This window comes from Gallinula chloropus (assembly GCF_964237585.1).
Source record: "Gallinula chloropus genome assembly, chromosome: 1".
Classification (NCBI taxonomy): Eukaryota; Metazoa; Chordata; class Aves; order Gruiformes; family Rallidae; genus Gallinula; species Gallinula chloropus.
Window position 1 is genome coordinate 85,550,330 of NC_140085.1, and position 20,269 is coordinate 85,570,598.

General features: G+C 43.6%; 1 protein-coding gene across 1 annotated transcript in view; it reads left to right on the forward strand.

The window, feature by feature from the left end:
• Nucleotides 1–2,140: 2,140 nt before the first annotated feature.
• The window catches only part of KPNA1 (karyopherin subunit alpha 1), a 56,152-nt gene continuing 38,023 nt past the window's right edge, over nt 2,141–20,269 (forward strand). The window contains exons 1-4 of the mRNA XM_084278161.1: nt 2,141–2,219; nt 14,602–14,735; nt 18,099–18,206; nt 19,946–20,045. Of these exons, the coding sequence (XP_084134287.1) occupies nt 14,607–14,735; nt 18,099–18,206; nt 19,946–20,045 (337 nt within the window). The 5' untranslated portion in view covers nt 2,141–2,219; nt 14,602–14,606. The remainder of the gene's footprint in view (nt 2,220–14,601; nt 14,736–18,098; nt 18,207–19,945; nt 20,046–20,269) is intronic.

Sequence of the window (20,269 nt, forward strand, 5' to 3'; positions counted from 1 at the left end):
TGCCCAAGCAGTAGCCAGGCTGAGCTTGTATTCCCAGTAGGCAGCCACACACAAACACATGTATATACCACATGTATACGTGGCTGGTGACACAGACACAACATCCAGCCACACAGAGCACCCACACAACACAGGCAGCACCAGTGGACTCACCCCACTCTCCTCCCTGGCTGAGCAGGATGGAGGTCCACTAGTGACTATATTTATACATGCACATACACACATGTATATTGCACAATGTGGGTCTCTCCAGCTGCTGGTCTCAGACTACCCACCAAGTAGGTACTCCTTGATTCCAGTCTCCCCAGTAGCCAGCCCCCAGACATGGCAGTTTCCAAGGCCACAACCCCACTGCAGTTGCTGGTATAATCGTTTCCCCACACCATGCCCCAGGCACAGAGACCCAGTGCTGGTCAGGACTCCCCTGGTCCCCCAGTACCCAGGTGCCTTGCAGTGCTCTGGCTCCCCAGATCCTTCAGGGACCCTGACTCCCAAGCCTCTTCAGCAGCTGCTGGATGTGTCCTGATCCCCATAGCAGCTGGCTGATTCCTCACAGACCCCATGCCTGTGCCCATGGGCACACAGGCCCTGAGATCCAGCACAGCTGATGGCACCCAGATCCCTGCACTGCACCCCCGCCTGTGGTAACAAGAATCCCTCACCCAGGGCAAAGTAGAAAGGAGTTCAGTGAGAAGACAGGACAGGCTGCACTTTTTGGGCACAGGACATGGACAGAAAAACCATCACACACCATTGACATGCAAACAGCCCTTTTTATTTTGGTATCTTGCTGTTTTCCCACACTGGTTCATCCACAAATCACCTTATTCCCCCTTTTCCACCTTTGGTTCCTCCCCATAGCATCTTCTAATGACTCCTGTCCAATTCTCAAACGCTCTTCCCCTGCATCCCACCTGCACCCCATTGTGTGTCCCACACCTCCTTGTACACAGCGATGACCTCCCTAGCCCTAAAGGTGCCCTGTGGCTGAGGCTGGCCAGCGGCAGCCCTGGGCGGGGGGGACCTGGACAAGGGTTTCCCTTCTTCTGAGTCTATAATTTGGGGTCTCGCCTGCAATTGTGCCCCTGTGCTCCTTGAGCTGGGTCTTTGGTGGGCTGATGGCTCCTAGGGTGGGCTTGGGAACAGCCCAGCAGGGTCTCTTTGGGCTCCCCCTCTTGCCGCCACCTCCCTGTGCTCCTTTTGTGGGTGTCCAGACAAGCTTTTGCCACATAACCTAACGCAGGTGTCTGTATCAGCGATACCACGGGTGACTAGCGGCTGTAACGGCTTTTTGTGCCGTGAGGCCAGCAACCGCCCCCTCCATTACCGCTACGCCACTGCCTCCAGCCTGAGGTCACCCCTGGAACTGTGGCCTGGCTTTTGCTTCTCACCCGCAGCCCCGGCGCAGGCAGAAGGCAGCAGTCAGTGCTCCTGCTGCCGCGGTCTGCGGTGGCGCCGAGGCCGCCGCTCGTGAACCTGCGTGGCAGGAGGCACCGACTGGAGGGGGAACGGCAGCTCGCGAGGTCAGCCCGGGCGGCAGGAGCCCCGGGGGGACCGTGTGTGTGTCTGTCCGTGTCCGTCTGTCTGTCCCTTTTACCGCCGTCTGTCACCAAGCTGCCTTGCGGCAGCGCTGACAGGCGGCAGGTTACGGCCCTCGGCCTCACACCGCCCTGCCGTTCGCGGGGCAGCGCCCGCCCGCCATCGCCTCCCGTCTCCGTGCCGGCGACCCGCCCGACAGCGCCCCTCAGCCAGGGCGGAGGCGGCCGCGCCTCCTCCGTCTCCCCGGCGCCTGCCGCCGCACTACAGCTCCCGGCATGCCTCGCGGCGCACTGCGGCGGTGCCGGCGGGAGCGGCGCGCCGCGACTGCGGCTGCGCGGCGCGCGCGCGGCATGCCGGGACACGTAGTCTTCCTTGGGGGCAGCGGCCCAGCCGGCGTCACCGTCCTGAGGATGGCGCCGCTGCTGCGTGGAGGGCGGCCATTCACCCACCGGCTGGGCTCACCTCACCTCGCCTGGCCCGGGCCGTGGGGCAGCCGGAAGGGCTCTCCCTCCCAGAGGGCGCTGCGATAAGACCGGAAGCTGCGCAGCTGCTGCGCGCGTGCGCGTTGCTGTCGCCAGCCAGCGCTGGGCAGGCAGGTAGAGAGGGAGCGGCGCTCGCGCGCCTCGGGCCCGAGAGGAGACAGCGCGGAGCCGGGCCGGGCCTGGCCGCGCCGGCAACAGGTAGCGGGGGAGGGGGGGGCGGGGGGAGCGCCGCCGGCCGCGCCGCCGGGAGCGGCCGAGCCCCGTTTTCTGTCCCGCTCCGCGCCGAGCCGGCGGAACGAGGCGGGGAGGGGATAGCGGCAGCCGGGCGGTGAGCAGGGCCGGGGGCCGAGCGCGGGAGGAGAGACGGGTCCCCGCGGGGAGTCGGCGGCGGGGGCGCCTCGTCCCGCGCTGTGGGAGGCCCGCGCTGGGGGGGGCGTCGCCGGCCGCGGGAGTCCCCGGCCCGCGCGCGTGCAACAGGCGGGGGCCGCGCGGGTGGGGCGGGGCCGGCCCGCGCGCCGGGAGCCGCGCGCGTGGGCCGCGGCCGGTCGCCGCCCGCCCGCCTCGCGCGCGCCGCCCGCCCGCCCGGGGAGCGGGAAGCGAGCGGGGCGCCCGGGAAGCGGGGCGGCGGCGGCGGGGCGGGCCGGCCCTGCGCCGCCGGCACCCGCGGGGCTGGTCGGGCGGCGGGGCTTGCGCCGGTGGCGGGCTGCCCTCCGCCTGAAAAGCCGGCGAGGCGGCTGTGGGGAGCCGGGTCAGGCCGCGGCGCGGGGACGGGCTCCCTCGGCGCGGCCGGGCGCTCTGCGCTGTGGCGGGACGGGGCGTGAGGGGATGTGCGGTGCCTCAGCTCGAGTGGGAGGGGAGGAGAAGGAAACTTTCTCCTGCGTCCTCCATGCCTGCGCAGTTGGGGTGTGGGGGTTTTTTTGGGGGGGTTGTTTTTTGTTTTGCTGTTTTATTTTTTTTAAAAAAGAAAATTTGCGTGGTGTGTTTGTTTCTCCCCCTCGCCCCCCGCCCCGCTCCGGGATCTCAGTTGATCTCACGGAAGCCGTGCCTCCCGCCTGCAGTCACCGCCTCACGGCCTCACGCTGTCCCGGCCGCAGCACACTCGCTCCGGCTTCCTAAATGTGACGAGGCGTTTGTGCTTTGTGGCCGCTCCGCCTTGCCGTGTTTCCGGAGACCTTGTCACCGGCATTCGTAACTCGCCCCATTCATACTCCTTAAAAATGTGTTTTGCCGGTACAAGGATACGTGTAAAGATGATTTTACGCTTTGCCTCTTGAGGGCGTTTCACGAAAACTGAAACTCCCAAGCTGGACAGATATGTCATGAGCTGTGAAAATACTGGGCTGCTGTTTCTGCAGAATTCCCACGTGGTGCTGAGTGGTTGTGTTTGATAGTCCCTTTATCCTTTATTCAAGCTGCCGCCTCTCTGCATTGTTTGTTTGTTTGTTTGCTGGTATGTTTTCCCGCTCTGACTGCTTAATGTTAATGAAAGCCTTAAAGTTGGGATGTGTCCGTGGACCACCCAGAAATGGGATTGAAACGTTGTTCTTAGAAACTAGTTATTTTAAAGCTATTCTGTATATACCTGTGGCCATCAACAGTTAGAATAGAGCTCTGTAAGTGAACAGTTTGACACAATCTTTGGTCTGTCTGCCCTTGTCTTTATTGTAACTTCATTGTGTTTCTCTCCCCGGTTGCCACTCGCATTGGCATGTGAAGTAGCTCATTCAAAACAAGTTTGTTCCTATTTGAACCATGGTTGCACCTTTTAATTACTCTTTAGAGGTACCCATAGGCACAGGGAAAATGAAGAGTAGCCTGAGGCCCGCTAACATAAGATGACATATGAGTTAGAGTTTTTTTCTTAGGATGGGATCTTTCAAACAGATGCAGTGATGCTTCACTAGGGGTTTGGGATTACTGCACCCTCCCCCCCTAAAATTTCTAAACAGAGTCTTTGACACATCCCATCTCTCATTCCAGTGCTGTACCAGGATGTTTGCCCTCTACTCTCAGTGTGTCATCCATTGATACCTCCCCAATGTTCTCTGTGTCGCTCTCTTCGGACCTGGCTTGCTTATGTAGTCCTGTGTATTCAGGCCAGTGCAGGTTCCAGGAGAAATCACAGCCTGGTCCATTTAGAAAGGGAAAGGCAGCACCAAGCAAAAGACACTGTGAGAACTAAAAGTAATACAGTCGGACATTGTAGTAGTTTCTGAAAGGTTCTTTATAGAGGCTTTTAAGTGTAAATGTTTACTTAACCAGATTGTTTGATAGTCTTATTTCAACTTCAGTGTTTCAGTACAGTGCTCTCTTCCCCCCCTTCCCCCTTCCGCTGAATAAGCTGAAGCGAACAGAATGGTATGTTTTGTTTTAGAGTGTCCTGTATCTGGCAGGCTTGCTTTGATATCTTTTTTTGTCTCTTTCTCCACTATAATGTGGTATTTTTCTTCTGAAGTGTTTTGCAAGTCCTGGAGGGGGCGAAGTGGGGGGCTTACCTCATATCCTTAGGAACACAAAAGGAAACGGTGCCTTGAAAGGCAACAGTAAAGAAGTTGCTAGGTTGGAAAATGTAACTGTGGCAAGAGGTGAGAGGGTAATGGATATAAAACAGTGCCCTCTAGAAAAATGGAAATTAACTCTATCTAATAAAGCATAAAATACAGCAGATTTAAAAAAAAAAAACCTGTGTGAATTAGTGTTAAGAGTTGAAATGTAAATTGGAAACATAAGAAGTAGAAGCAGCAGGGAATAGCTACATTTAATGCATTTGTTTAAATACTTCTGAAGGCCAAAGGGAATTGGGGTGTGAGGGAGTCTAGTAGGCAAAAAGCAAGAGGAGGCAAAAAAGATGTTAAAGGAATTAAATCACTTGATGAAATGTTGTGAATGGTTAAAATATCTAAACAGGAGTTTCTGGAATGATGTTATGGACAAACAAGTTAGAAAGACCAGACCACCTCTTCTTTCCAACAAGAGTCAGAGTTGAACTGATATGAAAATTACCCAGCTTCATACTGTGGGGCTAAAGCTTAATGGAAGTCCTTTTTTAAATAATGTAATACTACTAATGAAAAAATGCTGATCTAAATAGCAGAAGTAAGTGGGAGGGATATGATAGCGAGTAATTTTTTATTCCTGCTCTGAAGAAAATCCATCCTCACTCTGCTACAGTTTTTAAAGTCCGTTAAGCAAGTAATGGAACTTTCTCTATGTTATTTCCAGGAATGAATGGAGGTGGGGGGTTTCAAGGCAGAAACTCCAGCAGTAGGATACAAGGCCTGTAGAACTATCAGTACTTTTAAATTATTTTGAAGAAAGTAGAGGAACTCTGGAAAACCAGCAAAAGTAAGTTGAAACAAAACACTGAGTGTAAACCTCTCCTAAATACAAAATCTTTAGTACAGTAGGGCTGCAAATTATATTATGATACCTCGTGAATGTCTGGACCTGTATTAAATGTTGTGCAGGCTTAATTAGTTATGAGGATAAAAAAAAAAGAGCTGGTCTAAGGCAGGTCACAGATAGTAAGTTTCCTTTTAAATTGGTTTTAAAAAGACAGTAGTAGGAGGGTGTGGAAAAAGTGGTAGGAAGAAGAGGTAAATTGGACATCACTTTATCACTTCTATTGATCTGTTCAGGTAAGACAGGAGCAAGTGGAGTTCGGTGACAGAGAAGGAATTTTAAATTGGGACAAAGTACTTTCTTGAAATAATAATACTTAGTGTCGTGAGGAGGCAGAAGCTAAAAGTGTTAGAATTCAGAAATATGACTGTGTTTTTGGATGTATATAGAGAGTAATAGACTGAGTTTTTAGAGTATGCTGTAAGGCTTAAGATTTAGCAAGATCCCAGCTGCTGAAAGATTCCTTACGATCTAGAGTAATTACTTTCTCTTTTTTAAAAATTATTTTTATGTGGTAGTTTGGACAGCTTTTCAGGTGCTCTGACACACACACTTTTTTTTTACACATTCTGGACATAAAGTTGAGATTATAAACAAGTGATTTTAAAAATGAATGTCCTGTGGCTAAACATCCTGAATATCTCCTAACAAGGTATTGTAAGCCTACCAAATCTAGTGCTAAGGTGATACTTGAAACAAAATCTACTTGTTGATGCTTGAAAATGTAATTTTGGCAAACAAACCACCTTTGGTGGCACACAAACCATAACTTACCTTTAAGTAAAGTCAGATAATAAGGTTGTGATAGTATTAAATTGTTGCCTCTTCCTCTTACAAGATGCAGGACTCCTTCGTATAGCTTCTCTGTGGTAACTTCTGTAACTGCCAGTGTCACCTTGGTGGTGGGCTTTTTGTTTTGTTTGTATTGCAGAATGATCAGAAAGGAAAATAGGTGTTTTTATGACTGTGCTGTGTGTTGGACTCAAGAGCTTTTGCTAGGAGGACTAGTGGTGTAAATGGGATGAGGAAGGCAGAGTTAAGTGTCATCAAGCTTCAAAGTACTTGTGTTTTTTTGGGTTGATGCAGCTGATAACATCAGTGTTATGTGGCTCTTGGTTACTGGTGTCCAAAGCTAGTATGAAATCAGTAGAACTTTGACTTACTATTGTTTTTTGCTTTTTCACGTGTCTTCTCTAATGCTGAGTCATAGCAACCAATAAATCTGTTGAAGATAAATTTGCCATCAGGGGAGGCATGAGGTAGGTTTGGCTTCAGTGCCTTCTGGCATTCATAACCTCAAACAAAAGTTGCTTGAAACTACAAAGTCAACTTAATAAATAATTAAGTTTATTTATAACCTGATTTGTTTTTAAAGGGTCTGGGATTTATTTCCATGATATGAAATGCTGAAAGGTATGCTCTCAGTCTCTTGTAAAGAGCGTTTAGGGCATGTTATGGTGTTAGAAAGGTTAGGATGATTTTTTCCCCCCCCCCTGTCAGTTGATGACTGTCAAATGACAGAGATGACCGTTGTTTTTCAAATGGTCTGATTTTTAGATATGACCTGACAAATACATGGTGGGTCAGCTTGTTCCGTAAATGCAGGGAAGGTGTGCTGTAATATTAGTGAAAATACAAGTGAATCTCTATGTTAAAAGAAAAACAGATTACGATTTAGTTTGGCACACAGAAATAAATGCTTTTGTTAATTTGTGTAGATGGGCACATTGAAGTGAAGCTGGGTTTTTTTTTTTAATGTTAGTATAATCCTGTGCGGCTGAAAATTTAATTCCCCATCACTAGCTGCTTTGTTACACGATTTGTGGGAACTTTTTGGTTTCAGGTTGATTGTAGACACTGGGGTTATAGAAATCAGAGTAGTTTTGTTTTGTTTTTTCATTTAAACAGATTTATTGCACCACAATGACTTTGCAGTAAAGAATTTTGTGTCTGTAACTCAAATCAGAAAGACTCAATGAATTTGTTTTCCTTTTAAGTTGACCTCGCTTTAAGAGTTGGTGCTTTTTGCACTCTTGCTGAAGTTAAAAGCTTTCTGGAACTTTCCAAAGTAAACCTCATATCAAAATGGACCTTTAAAAAAAAATGAAATGCAAAACATCTTGTAAGTACCTTGGTAATAGTAAATGCATAGTGAGTGCAGGATGGATGGTGTATGATCTTTACTGTTTCTTATTCTCCCCCTCCGCCCCGCCCTCCACCCGTTTGGTAAAACCCTTTTCCTATAAACCTTGCAAATGCATTACTATCAAATCTTTTTGGTGTTGTTTCTTTAAAAAAAACCCAAACAAAACCCCCTACACCACCACCCCCCAAAAATCCCAACATCATACCAAAACCCAAAACATAACCTGTTGACCAGGTGCATGGCAGTCAGTTCACCTAATTAGTAGTACAGGCTGGTATGCTAAATCATTTTTTGGGACAGCATCAAGGGTTGAGTAATTTTATCGCTGTTAGTGGGTTTTTTTTTCTTTCTTCAACCAGAAGTCTGCTACCTTGTTTTGTTTTGTGTGGTTGGTTTGTTTGCTTCTGTGTGATTTTTAGTGGGTGGCCTGGCTAGTTGGTGTTGGCCAGACTATAAAATTTCTCTAAAAAAACCCTATTCTTTTTGTGAGTGCAGAAGATCTTTCTGAATGTTACCTGGGAGTATAATCAATTGGCTCTTCAATATGAGTAATAATTAAAAAAACTCTCACAAACCCCAAACAAAACCAAACAAAAAACCCAAACAGAACAAAACATTTGATATAGTTATTTTTCTTACTTGACATGTTTGTCTGCCCCTTTTTTTGTGGAAGATGAGGAGATCACGTTGAAATGTGACATCTCTGCAAACCTGACATCACGGGTCATCAGCGTTGTTCAGATAACACAGTCTGTTTTCTCCCATTTCTTTGCTATTAAGCATTTCTTTTATAGTAGGAAATCAATATCAAACTTTCTAATTACTCTATACTTCGATGTTCCATCCTGCTTAAAATTGCATGTCTCTTCAGGCTGTGTATTAATTGTTAAGTTTTAGGATTGTCCTGGTTTTTGAGCAAGTAGAAGTCCAACTTGACAAATGGCCAAAGAACTAGTACATGCTGAATTTGCCATAGATTAAGTGGATTAATACTCACTTTGGTATTTCACGTGTTTATAAACGTGCTAAGCAGAAACGGTTATTGATAAAGGCCTGCTCCTGGGCATGGAAAATAAAGTCTGAGAGAGAGTGGGAAGCTTGCAGAATAAAGCAAGTTTAAAGATACAGAGGTGGGCAGCAGATCTATGAAGAAGTGTCCTTGCTACTTAACAGTTTATGCCAGAAGGTGCCTAAAATATCTGAACCCTGTTTCGAGGCTCTGTGTGCTACCTGTTTTTAGCTATGACTCTGATGTTAACTTTGAAGCTCCTTTAATCTTCTCTCCTCTTGGAAAGCACAGAGGTTTTTGTTTCTTCTCCATTTCTGTGTGATGGTTGCCGCCCTAGGCGTGTAAGTTCTGCATAAACCCAAGTCTCTCATTCCTGCTGGTGAATGGCACTTCGTTCCTGCTGTTACTGCTTTCCCCAGCTGCAGAAAAGGAAGTTTCTGTGGTTGGTTTATTTCCTTGGTAGACCTAGGTTTTGATATATCATCAGCAACGCTTACTTTGCAGGTCTTTACAAAAAATACAACTCTTAATTTTGTAGCGCCTGTGAGACATGTTTCCTAATCCTATTTCACAGCTAAAGAAAGTTACAAAAAGGCTTTAGAAATCAATTGTATTGTGCTTGAACAGTACTTATTGTAGTCGAGATGGTTAAATGTCCTTTCTTCTGGATGTCCTGACCTTTATAAGAGTCTGAAGACGTTGGAAATCAAAAAGAAACATCCCTGTCCCTCCAGTGATGCAGGTGTTTCAACTGATGGGCATTCCCATGGACTCCTATAATCCAGTATGCTTTGTCAAAAAATTTTGCAAAAGAAGTAAAATACAGCTTCACCAAAATGTTTATCTGATTGAGCCAGTTTTTCAAACAACAGGAGGTGGCAGTGGAGAGAGATGTCATTCTGCTGATTTTCTGTATTTTCTTTTTTCTCAGGAAACACTGTCAACATTGTAGAGTCTTGGTGGATGTGTTTGCATCTCTAGTATGATGGCAGGTGTAGAATGTTGCTCTAGAAGTTTTTTCAAGGGAAATATCATTAATTCCAGGTGATATTTTTATAATTCTATGCCATACATTATTAATGGCTTTATTATTAAGACATTTCATTGTCACCTCCAAGAAGGTTGATGGTTTATTTCTGCAAGATTTAAGTTCGGTTAGCATCTTGAACCTCTTGCCTTAAAATTTAAAAGATGCAAATTAGAAGGACTTTCACAAATCTGTACTTCATGGGGGGGAAGAAACCAAATGCATTTGTGGCAAAAATGTTGGCTTTGTAGGGAAGTGTGTTAATAAGAGTAATGAAGTGCTGCTTTTGGGGTGTTTTTTTAAATTGGATGAGTTTTCTAATCTCTCACTAAAAGTATCAGAACATGATGCAACCTGTAATCAAACGTCAGTGAATTGCTGTGCTGTAGGTATTTGTGAGGTCAAGAACCATGGTTGTGAGGAAGCTTTAATTCTCTAGGAGGTCTAGAGTCCTGTGGCAGAGCCAACAAACAAAAATCTCCATGGAAGTAAAAAATTTGTAGTGTAGCTGAACCATTTCTTAGCTTGATTAATTCTAGCTTCTCTCACTGCCTGGAATTCTGTCTTGACAGTGCCGTTTCCAACACAGGGTTGTCCTTTCAGTGTCGACAGAACCTCTCGTATCTTTTCCGTCTCTGACTGCAATCTGCAGGAGAGACAGCAGCTTGACAGTACAGTCAAGCTTACAGGTATGCCTTCAGTGAGGCCTTTCCTTCTGACAGCTGCCTCTGTTAGGAAACACAGACTTGTGGTATTGTGGATCTTCAAGAGTATTTTTTAGCATTTCCACAGTTTCTTTTCAATCTCCTTGGCCACCTTTGTTTTCAAGTCTTCTGATACATTTCCATTGGAAGGTAGAACTCTTGTGTATGTCTGTACTTCTGAAATATGGGGTTTTTTTTTCTCCCCACCCCTAATTCCAAAGAAGGAAGGTTTGTCTCTAACAGTCTTCGCTATCAGCAGTGTGTATGTTAATCTTAGTTTCAGTCATCTTGGATATATATACTATTATGCGGGTCTTGATTAGTAAGGCCTTTATTTTTACATCTGGAGAGCTCTGACGTGTGGAATATCCAAGAGCATTAGTCACATGGCGTTCCTTCTAGCAAAGCCCTTAAGTCTAGTGACAGTGATAGCTGATTTAAGAAGGCAGGAAGATAATTTTTGTTCCTATCTAGATGATTGCTTGGGACAAGGTAGGTCATTGCAGTAAGTGACTTGGTTTTTGCAGTGCCTCTGAATTTCTGTGACTTGAGCAGCAAGGAGAAAAGCAGCACTCTTCCTTTCTCCTAGAAATGTGTGCTGAGAACACATCCACACTTAGTAGGGTACTCGATCACCAAAAGAATTAAGGATCATAATTTTCTTAGTGAAATGCAGATACACAGGAATAGATGGCATTTTTAATTTTACTAAAAATATTTTTTTATGGTGACCAAACTGAGGAGGAGAAAGTGGCATATGGAGTTTGAGTGCTGCTGCACAAAAACCTGAAGAATACACAGTGAAAACCCCTCACCAGGTCATCAAAGGCTTTTATCTATGGACAAGAATATTTAAAAAAATAAAAAAATACTGTTCTATCTTTAGTAAAGAAAAGATGGATAGAACATTTCCATGACAACCACCACAGATTTTCACCAGAAGTAGTATTAATTTTGATAGTGCAGAGAAGATACAGGGTTTACTCTTTGCTGTGAAGAAATTGCAATGGGCGAATTCAGAGTGACCACTGACATGTTTTCGGTAAGCCGCAACAAAGCTGATGAAGACAAGTGAGAGGCAATTCAAAGAGGTCTTGCCTTTGTTGCTTAGTCTGGGGGAAAGGCAACATCCTGAAAGAAATGGAAAAGGAGATTTACAGAAAACAGTCCTTAGATGACTGCAACAGATAATGTAGGATTATTTTATTTTCAGTCTTAAAAATAATTATTAGTGTGCTGACACTGAAAAGGTCTAAAGATGCTATCAGTAGGTGTGGACTAGATCAAATCCTTGATATGGGATCTTTGGATTTTTCACCAGTAGTCTGTGAACCAGTAAAAGAGCTATGAAGAAAGAATTGATTTTAGGAGATAATGAGGATTTTTTTAAAATTAAAAAAAAAATATTTTGTTTATTTGCTACCAGTGAGGGACTACTATAAAATACATTATTGAACTTGTTACTACTTGAAGTGTAGTCTTTTTCACCTTTAATAGAAGAAACTTTGTCTTGCTAGTCATTTGGTGGTAGGAATATTTAGGAAGGCTTTATTGGCAGTGTACACAATGCATTATTTTGAAAAGATTTTAGGCATACAGATTACTCAGAAAATGGAAGAGGGCGGTTGTCAGCAAAGTGAGCTGACTTGAAAGTGAGAAATGAGCATAGCCAAAAATTACAGCTAAATCTTGTAAAGGGTGTCATAAATGGAAGTTAATTCTTTAGTTATAAAAATAGAGAATGAGAAAATATGAGGGCTTGAAGTAGTCGGAGAATTCAGTTAAGAAGCTGGCAAATGTTGTGCCTGTATTTTCAATAAATGAAATGTTGCTAAAGTGTAATGAGAGGGCAATTAGAGCTCTGAGAGGAAAATGAAAATCCTTTCAATTTTGCTTCTGACTTTGAGGAAATAAATGAATACGCAAGATGGGAGATGAAGGGAAAACAGGCAAGTAAGTACAATAAGGAAGAATACCCTTAGGATCCTTGCTGATGATGAAGGTAGATGGTGTCATTGATTAGAAAAATTAGATAATACAGAGGGACTAAATAGTAGAAATGGGGTGAAATTGTGTAATAGGAAGCCGCTATCAAGGATTTCTTTAAACTTAAGAGCTTTCAGGGATTGAAAGTAAAGGTGTAAAATGATCACAGGAACTACTGAAGTCCAGGAATCCCAAATAGAAACAAATACAATTTTGTAAGTTTGAGAAGATGGATTTCAGGTGAAACTGGAGCTTTATTAATAATGTCATGGAAGGCCTGAGATCTTATCTGGTTTGTAGTGAATGCCTGTGTTTGTTCATGCTCAAGGGCAGAGTGACTGCAAAGCCCTATTCCCCTTAGGCGTGTCTTTTTAGCTCATCGCTGTCCATCTGGTGTTTGAGTTAATTTTCTTAATTCGAAAATAATATTTTCAAAATGTTTTAGAATCAAAAGAGATTTTGTCCTCTGAGTATTTGTTAACCTGAGCTTCTTTTTACAGTTAAAAATCCAGGGCTGCCCCAAATACTTTGTATGTTTAATACACAGGTAGCAGTCACTTAAACTAAAAACGGGAAGAAAATGTTATTGCCAAGCACATTGCAGGAAACATGAACGTCTTAAGCTCAGACACCTAAACGCAGGAAGAAAAGGGTTTCTAAGCTGTTAAGATTGATGTAGGAGCCTTCCAGTGTTCTGAGATTTATCTTTTTGTAGGACCTTTATTTAAAAAAAATAAAAGGCATTTCAGGAAGTGTTTTTTCAACGGAATTAGGGTACTGAATTACCTATATGCTCAGGTTTTTATTGCGTTCAGTGCAACCTCTGACTGATCTCAAATACAGTAGGTTTATGTCCCTGAACAGTGTTGAAAACCTCAGTTGTCAGACTACATTAACGCTTGAAGTGATGCCCAAAATGTCAGTTCTGATCATCAGAATTCTTATAAATGGTTGTCAGGTAGCAGCAACTTAAAAACAGGGTCTAGTAAGAACCACGTTTGGGTATCTTTTCTTATTTTAAAAAATATTTTCAAACCCTCTGTGCTAACTGAAAGAAGAGGTTAGAGTAGACTGTTACATGTATTTTAAATAGGAAACCTAAGCTGTTGAGAGGCTGTATACACTTATGTTGCTCTATTTTAAAGTAAAAAAGCACAGAGGAGGTAAATAATTTATTAGCTGGTGATTCTGTGCTTATGCTACCTACCTATCTTGAATTCCATATTTAATACACTGGATTGGGATGTTTGGAAAAGACCTCTAAAAGCATGTATAGGGCAACCTTTTGTATAGCAGAGTTTCCTAAATTTTGTGCTAGGAACTTGCAGTTGTTTACAACATATTGGAGATCCTGCCTCTATGTGAAGACACGTTTAGAATTTTGCTGACATGTTTAGAATTTGGTGCCCAGCCTTTTTTGTATTTAAATGGAGAGATGTGAGGAAAGAGGTAGCAGCAGAAGAGAGCACTGAATAGAGACTTGATCCACAGCCCTTTGAAGGGGGAGATCTTTCCACACCGCTGGCAAAGTATCTGCAAAATGCAGCGTTGTACATGTGAAAACCATCATGGGTAGATACAAATGCTGATCCTTGGAGTTATGTAAGACAGTACTTGGAAATCACAGACTGAAAAAAGGTCCTTCTGCATAAACAGTGGCAGGATTAGAGGCTCTGGGGGTGGACAGGAGGCGAAGAATAGCACTGCTTTCTTGGCAGGAGTGAGCGTTTTCGGTGGTTAAACCATCTTTACCTGAAAGTTTTCTCTCAGTTTCGTTGTTCTTGTAGGTTTTATCTGGATAGAGTGAACACAGTGTTGTATTGAATAACTAGAAAATGTGGATTTGGAGTGCAAAGAAGGCCCAGTCCCTGTACTGACTTGTGAAGTGAATTAAGCTAAAATGTAGCTATGACCCCTTCACTTTTGAGTGAAGGTGGGAATATAGTTACTTTGGCTAATTCCCTGTGTGGAGAAAACGTTAAGATCTATTAGTGCAGTTTTGTTTTTAGCCCAGGCTATATGCTCTGCCTTAAAGATCTTCGTTCTTAACAAAATAGTTGACTTGATCAGCCTCAGGGAGTAAAAAAAGTTTGTTGGTCTCTTGGAGAACTGGCACACTGAAGTGGCGATTCTGTGAAATTTTGCTTTCTACCTTCTAAGTTACTGGAAGTTACGTGATGGGATACAGCAGGATGGTGGCTGCAAGTGCACGGCTGCAGAGGTTAAGAGATAGAGGCAGAATATAAAATGTTGTGTTGTTGAAGAGTAATTGGTTTCTGACTTCTGTTTATGATTTCATTGTAAAGGAATCATGACGACCTCAGGAAAAGAGAATTTCCGACTGAAAAGCTACAAGAACAAATCTCTAAACCCTGATGAGATGCGGCGCAGACGGGAGGAGGAGGGTCTTCAGCTACGGAAGCAAAAGAGAGAGGAACAGGTACTGTACTACAGTAACCAGTTCTGAAACGGTCTTTTCTTGCACTGTCTGGCTTGTTGCTTCTCCCAAGCCCCTTCTTAGTTGTTCCTGCCCTGTCAGCTTCATATGTAGTCTGAAATCAGAGTCACTTGCAGACCTGATTGCCTCTTCTGTAGGTGGTACAAATCTTAAGAGGGCGTGTGTTTCATAAGTGTAAGGTTGGCCAGAGCAGTTTAAAGGTGGCTTGAACAAAGCAGTCTGACCTTGCATGGAAAGTCATTGAGAAATTCATGTTCTGTTTTGTGGTTTGGTGGGGATTTTTTGGTTGGTGGTTTTTCTACCAGAGTTATGGTGGCTGTAGTCTCTGTTTAGGGAGTGACAAGCTGGGGTGAAGTGGAAGGAAACATTGCAGCTAGAAAAGGAGGAGATGGCCTTTTACGTGACAGTAATGATTTTCTTAAAGGGAAGAAATAATTTCATGACCTGATTCTTCTCAATTTTCTGTCTTTAAGTTTCAGTTAATTTATGAAATTACGAAACTTCATGCTAGCCCATAAGGCTAGTGCCTTGATTAGTGAATTTAGTATATGTTGTAAGCAAAATAATTGAGGAAAAAATGATTGGAAACAAAGCTTCCATACTTGCTTGTGTCTTGCGGTTTTTTATTACTTCATTCATGTTGCAAAGTGGCAGGTGCTCTGCAGGTTTTATCAGGAAACAGCTGCAGTGGTAAGATATGTTAAAAACCATCTTCTGATAGAAACAGGTAGCACTGAGCAGTTCTTTTGGTTTTAGTTGTGTTTGTTGGAAGCTTTAAGGGATTGGTTCAATTTCAAAGAAGCTATAATGAAGCCTTGTTCATCAGTGTTGACATTTCTAGACTTAAAGTGAAGATAGTAATATGGTAGGTCAGGTCTGTAATCTGTTCCGCTTAATATAATTTTCACGGTTTCAGTACCAGATGCTTTCAGGGAAAGTTGGGGAGAGTTCTGAGAGGGAATTGCAATACTTGTTGATTTTGCTCAGTAACTGCAGGTAGCATTTCCAGACTACTGGTAGCACAGCACATAGTCATCTTTGCAAAGGCGTTACTAAATTAGGAAAATAAGTCATTTTCTGTCTTACCCGTGCATCTGATGTCTCTAGGATCTGGTAACTACAGGTTGGCTAAATAAAGTGTATGACAGCATTCTGTTCTGTTAAGGAAAATTATTGTACCTAATTGGACTTAACAGTGGAATAGTGGAGCTGCAAGAGAGTGTGCAGCTGTCATGGTTTTACCCCGGCTGAGAGCTGAGATCCACGCAGCTGCCTGCTCTTTAAAGGAAAAGAGCAGGGGAAGAAGGGGGGGGGGAGGGGGGACGTGAGGCAAGGGAAGGGAAAAGGAAGGGGCAAATAACCCCAAAACCAAGAAACTAAAAGGCCCGTGGGTTAGGATAAAGACAGTTTACTAGAATAGCAGAAAGATAAAATATAACAATGCTAACAGGACTTTAGAGCAAAAAACATATGGAACTGTTGATACACAATGCAGTTTCTCACTGAACCCACAGCTCAGGCCATGCCACCCAGAGCCATCCCGGGAACCCGACTGTCCCCCCAAAACTGTGCGTCCTGGAGCCGCCCCCCTCCTCCTATCAGCCCCCCTTTATACTGAGCAGGACGTAATTAGCACGGAATACTCTCTTTGGCCAGTTTAGGTCACCTGTCCTGGCTTCGCCCCTCCTTTCTCATGAATAGGGAAATATGAAGAGCTGAGAAAGTCCTTGACTGTCTGACAGCAACTAAAAACATCAGGGTGTTATCAGCACTGCTTTCATTTTAATTCTCAAACACAGCATTCTAGCCGCTGCTACAAATGAAGGTAACTCCATCCTGACCAAAACCAGGACAGCAGCTCTGCAATTTCAGACCTTGTGGTGGTTCATCTCTATTTAGCACATCTTATGTATTTACCACATAGGTAATTAAAGCTTGTTTAAATCCCTCCCCTTTTTTATTTTTTTTAAGCTGAACAACTTTTCAAAACTGACACTGAGCCTCTGATTTTTCACATAACTTGCCAACACATAGGTTTTGGTTTGGTTTAAGATTGTTGTCCTGGTTTAGCCACAGCTGCAGCTGAGCACCACCTGACCACTTGCTCAGTTCTCCCCCATCAGTATGGGGAGGAGAATGGGCAAAGGTAAACCTTGTGGCTTGGGGGTAAGGACAGTTTATTGGGACAGCAAAGGGAGAAGAAAACAGCAACAACAGTACTTGGGATATACAAAACTTGTGATAAACAATACAGTTTCTCACCCAGTGACTGTACAGCTTGGGCCACACACTCACCCCTCCTGAAGCTGGATGTCCCTGAGCACACGTCCTGGAGCCACATCTCCCTTCCCTGACTAGCCCTCTGTTATACTGAGCGAGACAAGACATTGTATGGGATTGAATACCCCCTTTGGCTAGTTTGGCTCACCTGTCCTAGCTGTGTTCCATCCCAGCTTCTGGTAGAAATTACCCTATCCTAGATGAACCCAGGATAAGGTTATATTTGAGCACAAGTCTGTTGAGATTGAGCAGACACATCATACGGTAGCTTAGAAGGAGTACCATTCCGCAAGGATGCCTGTCACTCATCTCATGTTGCTACAGACTTAAGAGTTTTGCACACTTTTGCCTCCCCATCTTCTCCTGTGGGAAGAGTAACAACAGGTCAGTTTCTGTCTTGCCTGTCTGCAGGTGCTAGTCTGACATGGCTCAATGTTGGAGTCTTTGTTTCCTGAACTCAACAGACTAATCAACACCCCCAAACCCATCTTGTCATTGCTAGTGTTTCTTCCATGGAGACAGCTGGCTTAAGAGCAGAAGTTGTAGCCCCTCTTGCTTTCCTCATGACATCTCTAACTGGGTGCCTTCTCTAGGTCCTAGCAAACAAATTCTGTTCCGCTCAGTATCATTTCCTTTGATAAATCACATGTGATTATCCTCCAAAGCCCTTTCTTTGCCACAGTGACTCAATTACCCCGGCCTCTACAGGTGTTCTACAAAGGTCTGTTATACATAGCAGTTTTTCAGGTCTTTGAGCCTCAGCATCCCTTGCCACTCAGATGCAAGAAAGAAATGGTCTGGAAGCCAGAGGTAGCTTGTAGGTGGAAAGGGACAGTGAAGAATACTGGTGATGATTTTCCTTAAATGCTGGGAACCTGTATTCTCACACATTGCTGCTTGCATTTACTCCATGACTGCGCTTTCTGCGTTTACTGTCAGGATGTGTCCCATAACCGGTGTACCAGCTTCTTTCAGGTGATAGGTTGCAATAAAAATGATATATGCTAACATAATGTGCTGTGTAGGTATTTGCTGTGTAATATATATTAAATATTTTCCCTCTAGTTGTTTAAACGCCGAAATGTTGCGACAGCAGAGGAAGAAGCGGAGGAGGAAGTGATGTCAGATGGTGGCTTCCATGAGGCTCAGATGAACAACATGGAGATGACTTCTGTAAGTGATGAGAGAGGAATACAGCACTTGATGAAACTGAGCAGATCTGTCCTGCTTAGTGACTCAAGGGGAGTGGAGTTCCAGAGAAGTATGAAAACCAGTGGTCAGAGAGCTTATGGACAGCTCTTAAATGCTTTTTTCAGTAATCAGAATACACGAGAAAGAAATGTGGCTTGAGAAGAAAATGAAATAAAATGATGTTGTTACAGCCAGGCTGATTACTTCCTGGTTTTGATGTTTGTTATTATGGGTGATTTTATAAACTGTTGCCCAGAGTTGTTGGGTTTTTAAATCTGAAATTCATAAACCCTGAAACATGAAAATGCAAACCATGCAATGTCTTCTTAGAATTTATAAAGTAAGAAAAGGGGCTGAGTCAATTTCTGTTAGCAGGCTTTCAGGTGGCACATTTTTTAGCCAGATTGTTGGAAGCACGGCCAGATGTAGCTTGTCTGTCTGTTCATGTCCTTGAACTCCATTCCAAATTGGAATTTCGTCCAACAGAAAAACTTTTTAGTGGAAATTAGGCTTTTCTGCTTTCTTGCTTTTTTTTAACCTCAATTCTGTCCCTGGAAAGAAAAATGGTAAGGGATTCAAATTGTGACCGAGGATAAAGGAAAATACACACCTCCCTTAAAGTGTGACTGCTGATCTTCACACTTGTGTCTGTGTTCAAGAGGACACAAATTATGTTTTCATAGAAATCAGGCTGGGTGTGGTTTCTGTCAGTGGTTACTCCTGCCTTGAAAATCACTGAAAAATGTGGTAGATTACTCATAGAATGCATTGGTGCACTGTTCCAAGATCAGACAAGGCCTAAATCCCATCTAGTCATTTGTATGGAAACATAACATGAAATGACTGGATGGTTAAAATAAGGCAAGGAGCTTATCTAATTAAATAGGTGCCACCATTATACATTTCACTATTTTAGGTATCGTTAATTCCAGAGTCTTAAAAGTGTGACCTGTTAAACACCTGTTAAAGACAAAGTTTAAGTATTTTCAGCACTGTTGCCTGTCTCCCTATCTGTCTGAGGGTTTGGATCTGATCTGTCTCAGGATTAAGATCAGAAGATGAGGGAAAAAACCCAACTTGACTTTCCTTATGCTTCTCTACATGGATTTACATGTGTAATGAACATAATGTCAGATTTTAGCTGGCATAAGAAAGTTTGCTGATTTAATTTTACTGTATTAGGGGAGACTATCAGTGTTATGGAAAATTTAATATTATAATTATGATGAAAAGCATTAGGTATGTCAACTCTTCTGAAAATGACAAGTCCTGTACATTTTGGCACAAGAGAATGATTATGCTATTGTTTAGGTTTCTGTAACATGTACCTTTTGTGTCAGTGGTGTGCTTGCGTAACTGCAGTTGCTACTCCAATTTAAACTACCTTTTGTTTAAGATGACAATTTTACGTTTATTTTAGTAGAGGGGAGAGATTAAAAAAGGGGAGAGAATACTGGTGAGAGGTTCTGAAGTGTAATTTTCTTGCCATACTTCAAATGAAATTTGAATTTTGACTTTTGTGGAAGAAAGACTAAAGAATGGTGGTGCTTATGTAGAGGTACATGTATGATAACTTGTTTGTTGCCCATACTGATCTTACTTAGGTTTTTACTTAATAACAAGTAAAGTTAATGCTAGTTTAGCAATGCTGTGTTCCACTAATTCCCCATTTTCTCTCCCATCTTGCTGTTATCACTCTGTCTCCCCAACCTGAACCCTAGAGTGCAGTCATCACCTCTGATATGATTGAGATGATTTTCTCCAATAGCCCAGAACAGCAGCTTTCAGCTACCCAGAAATTCCGAAAGCTACTTTCTAAAGGTAAGGAGCTGAAATTACTTGTAGAAAAATGTAGAAGCATCCCTGGCATGTGTTTTCACTTTGACAGCAATAAAGATTGAGTTCATATAGAAACTGCTGGATGAATCTCTGCTTTGCAAATGCCAGCTGGGTGTATGTAATAGTAATTTCTGTTCTTGAAATCTGTAAAGCTACTAAGTGATGCAGATGTGATGTCTGCTCTGTAATGTAAATTCAGGTGTGGT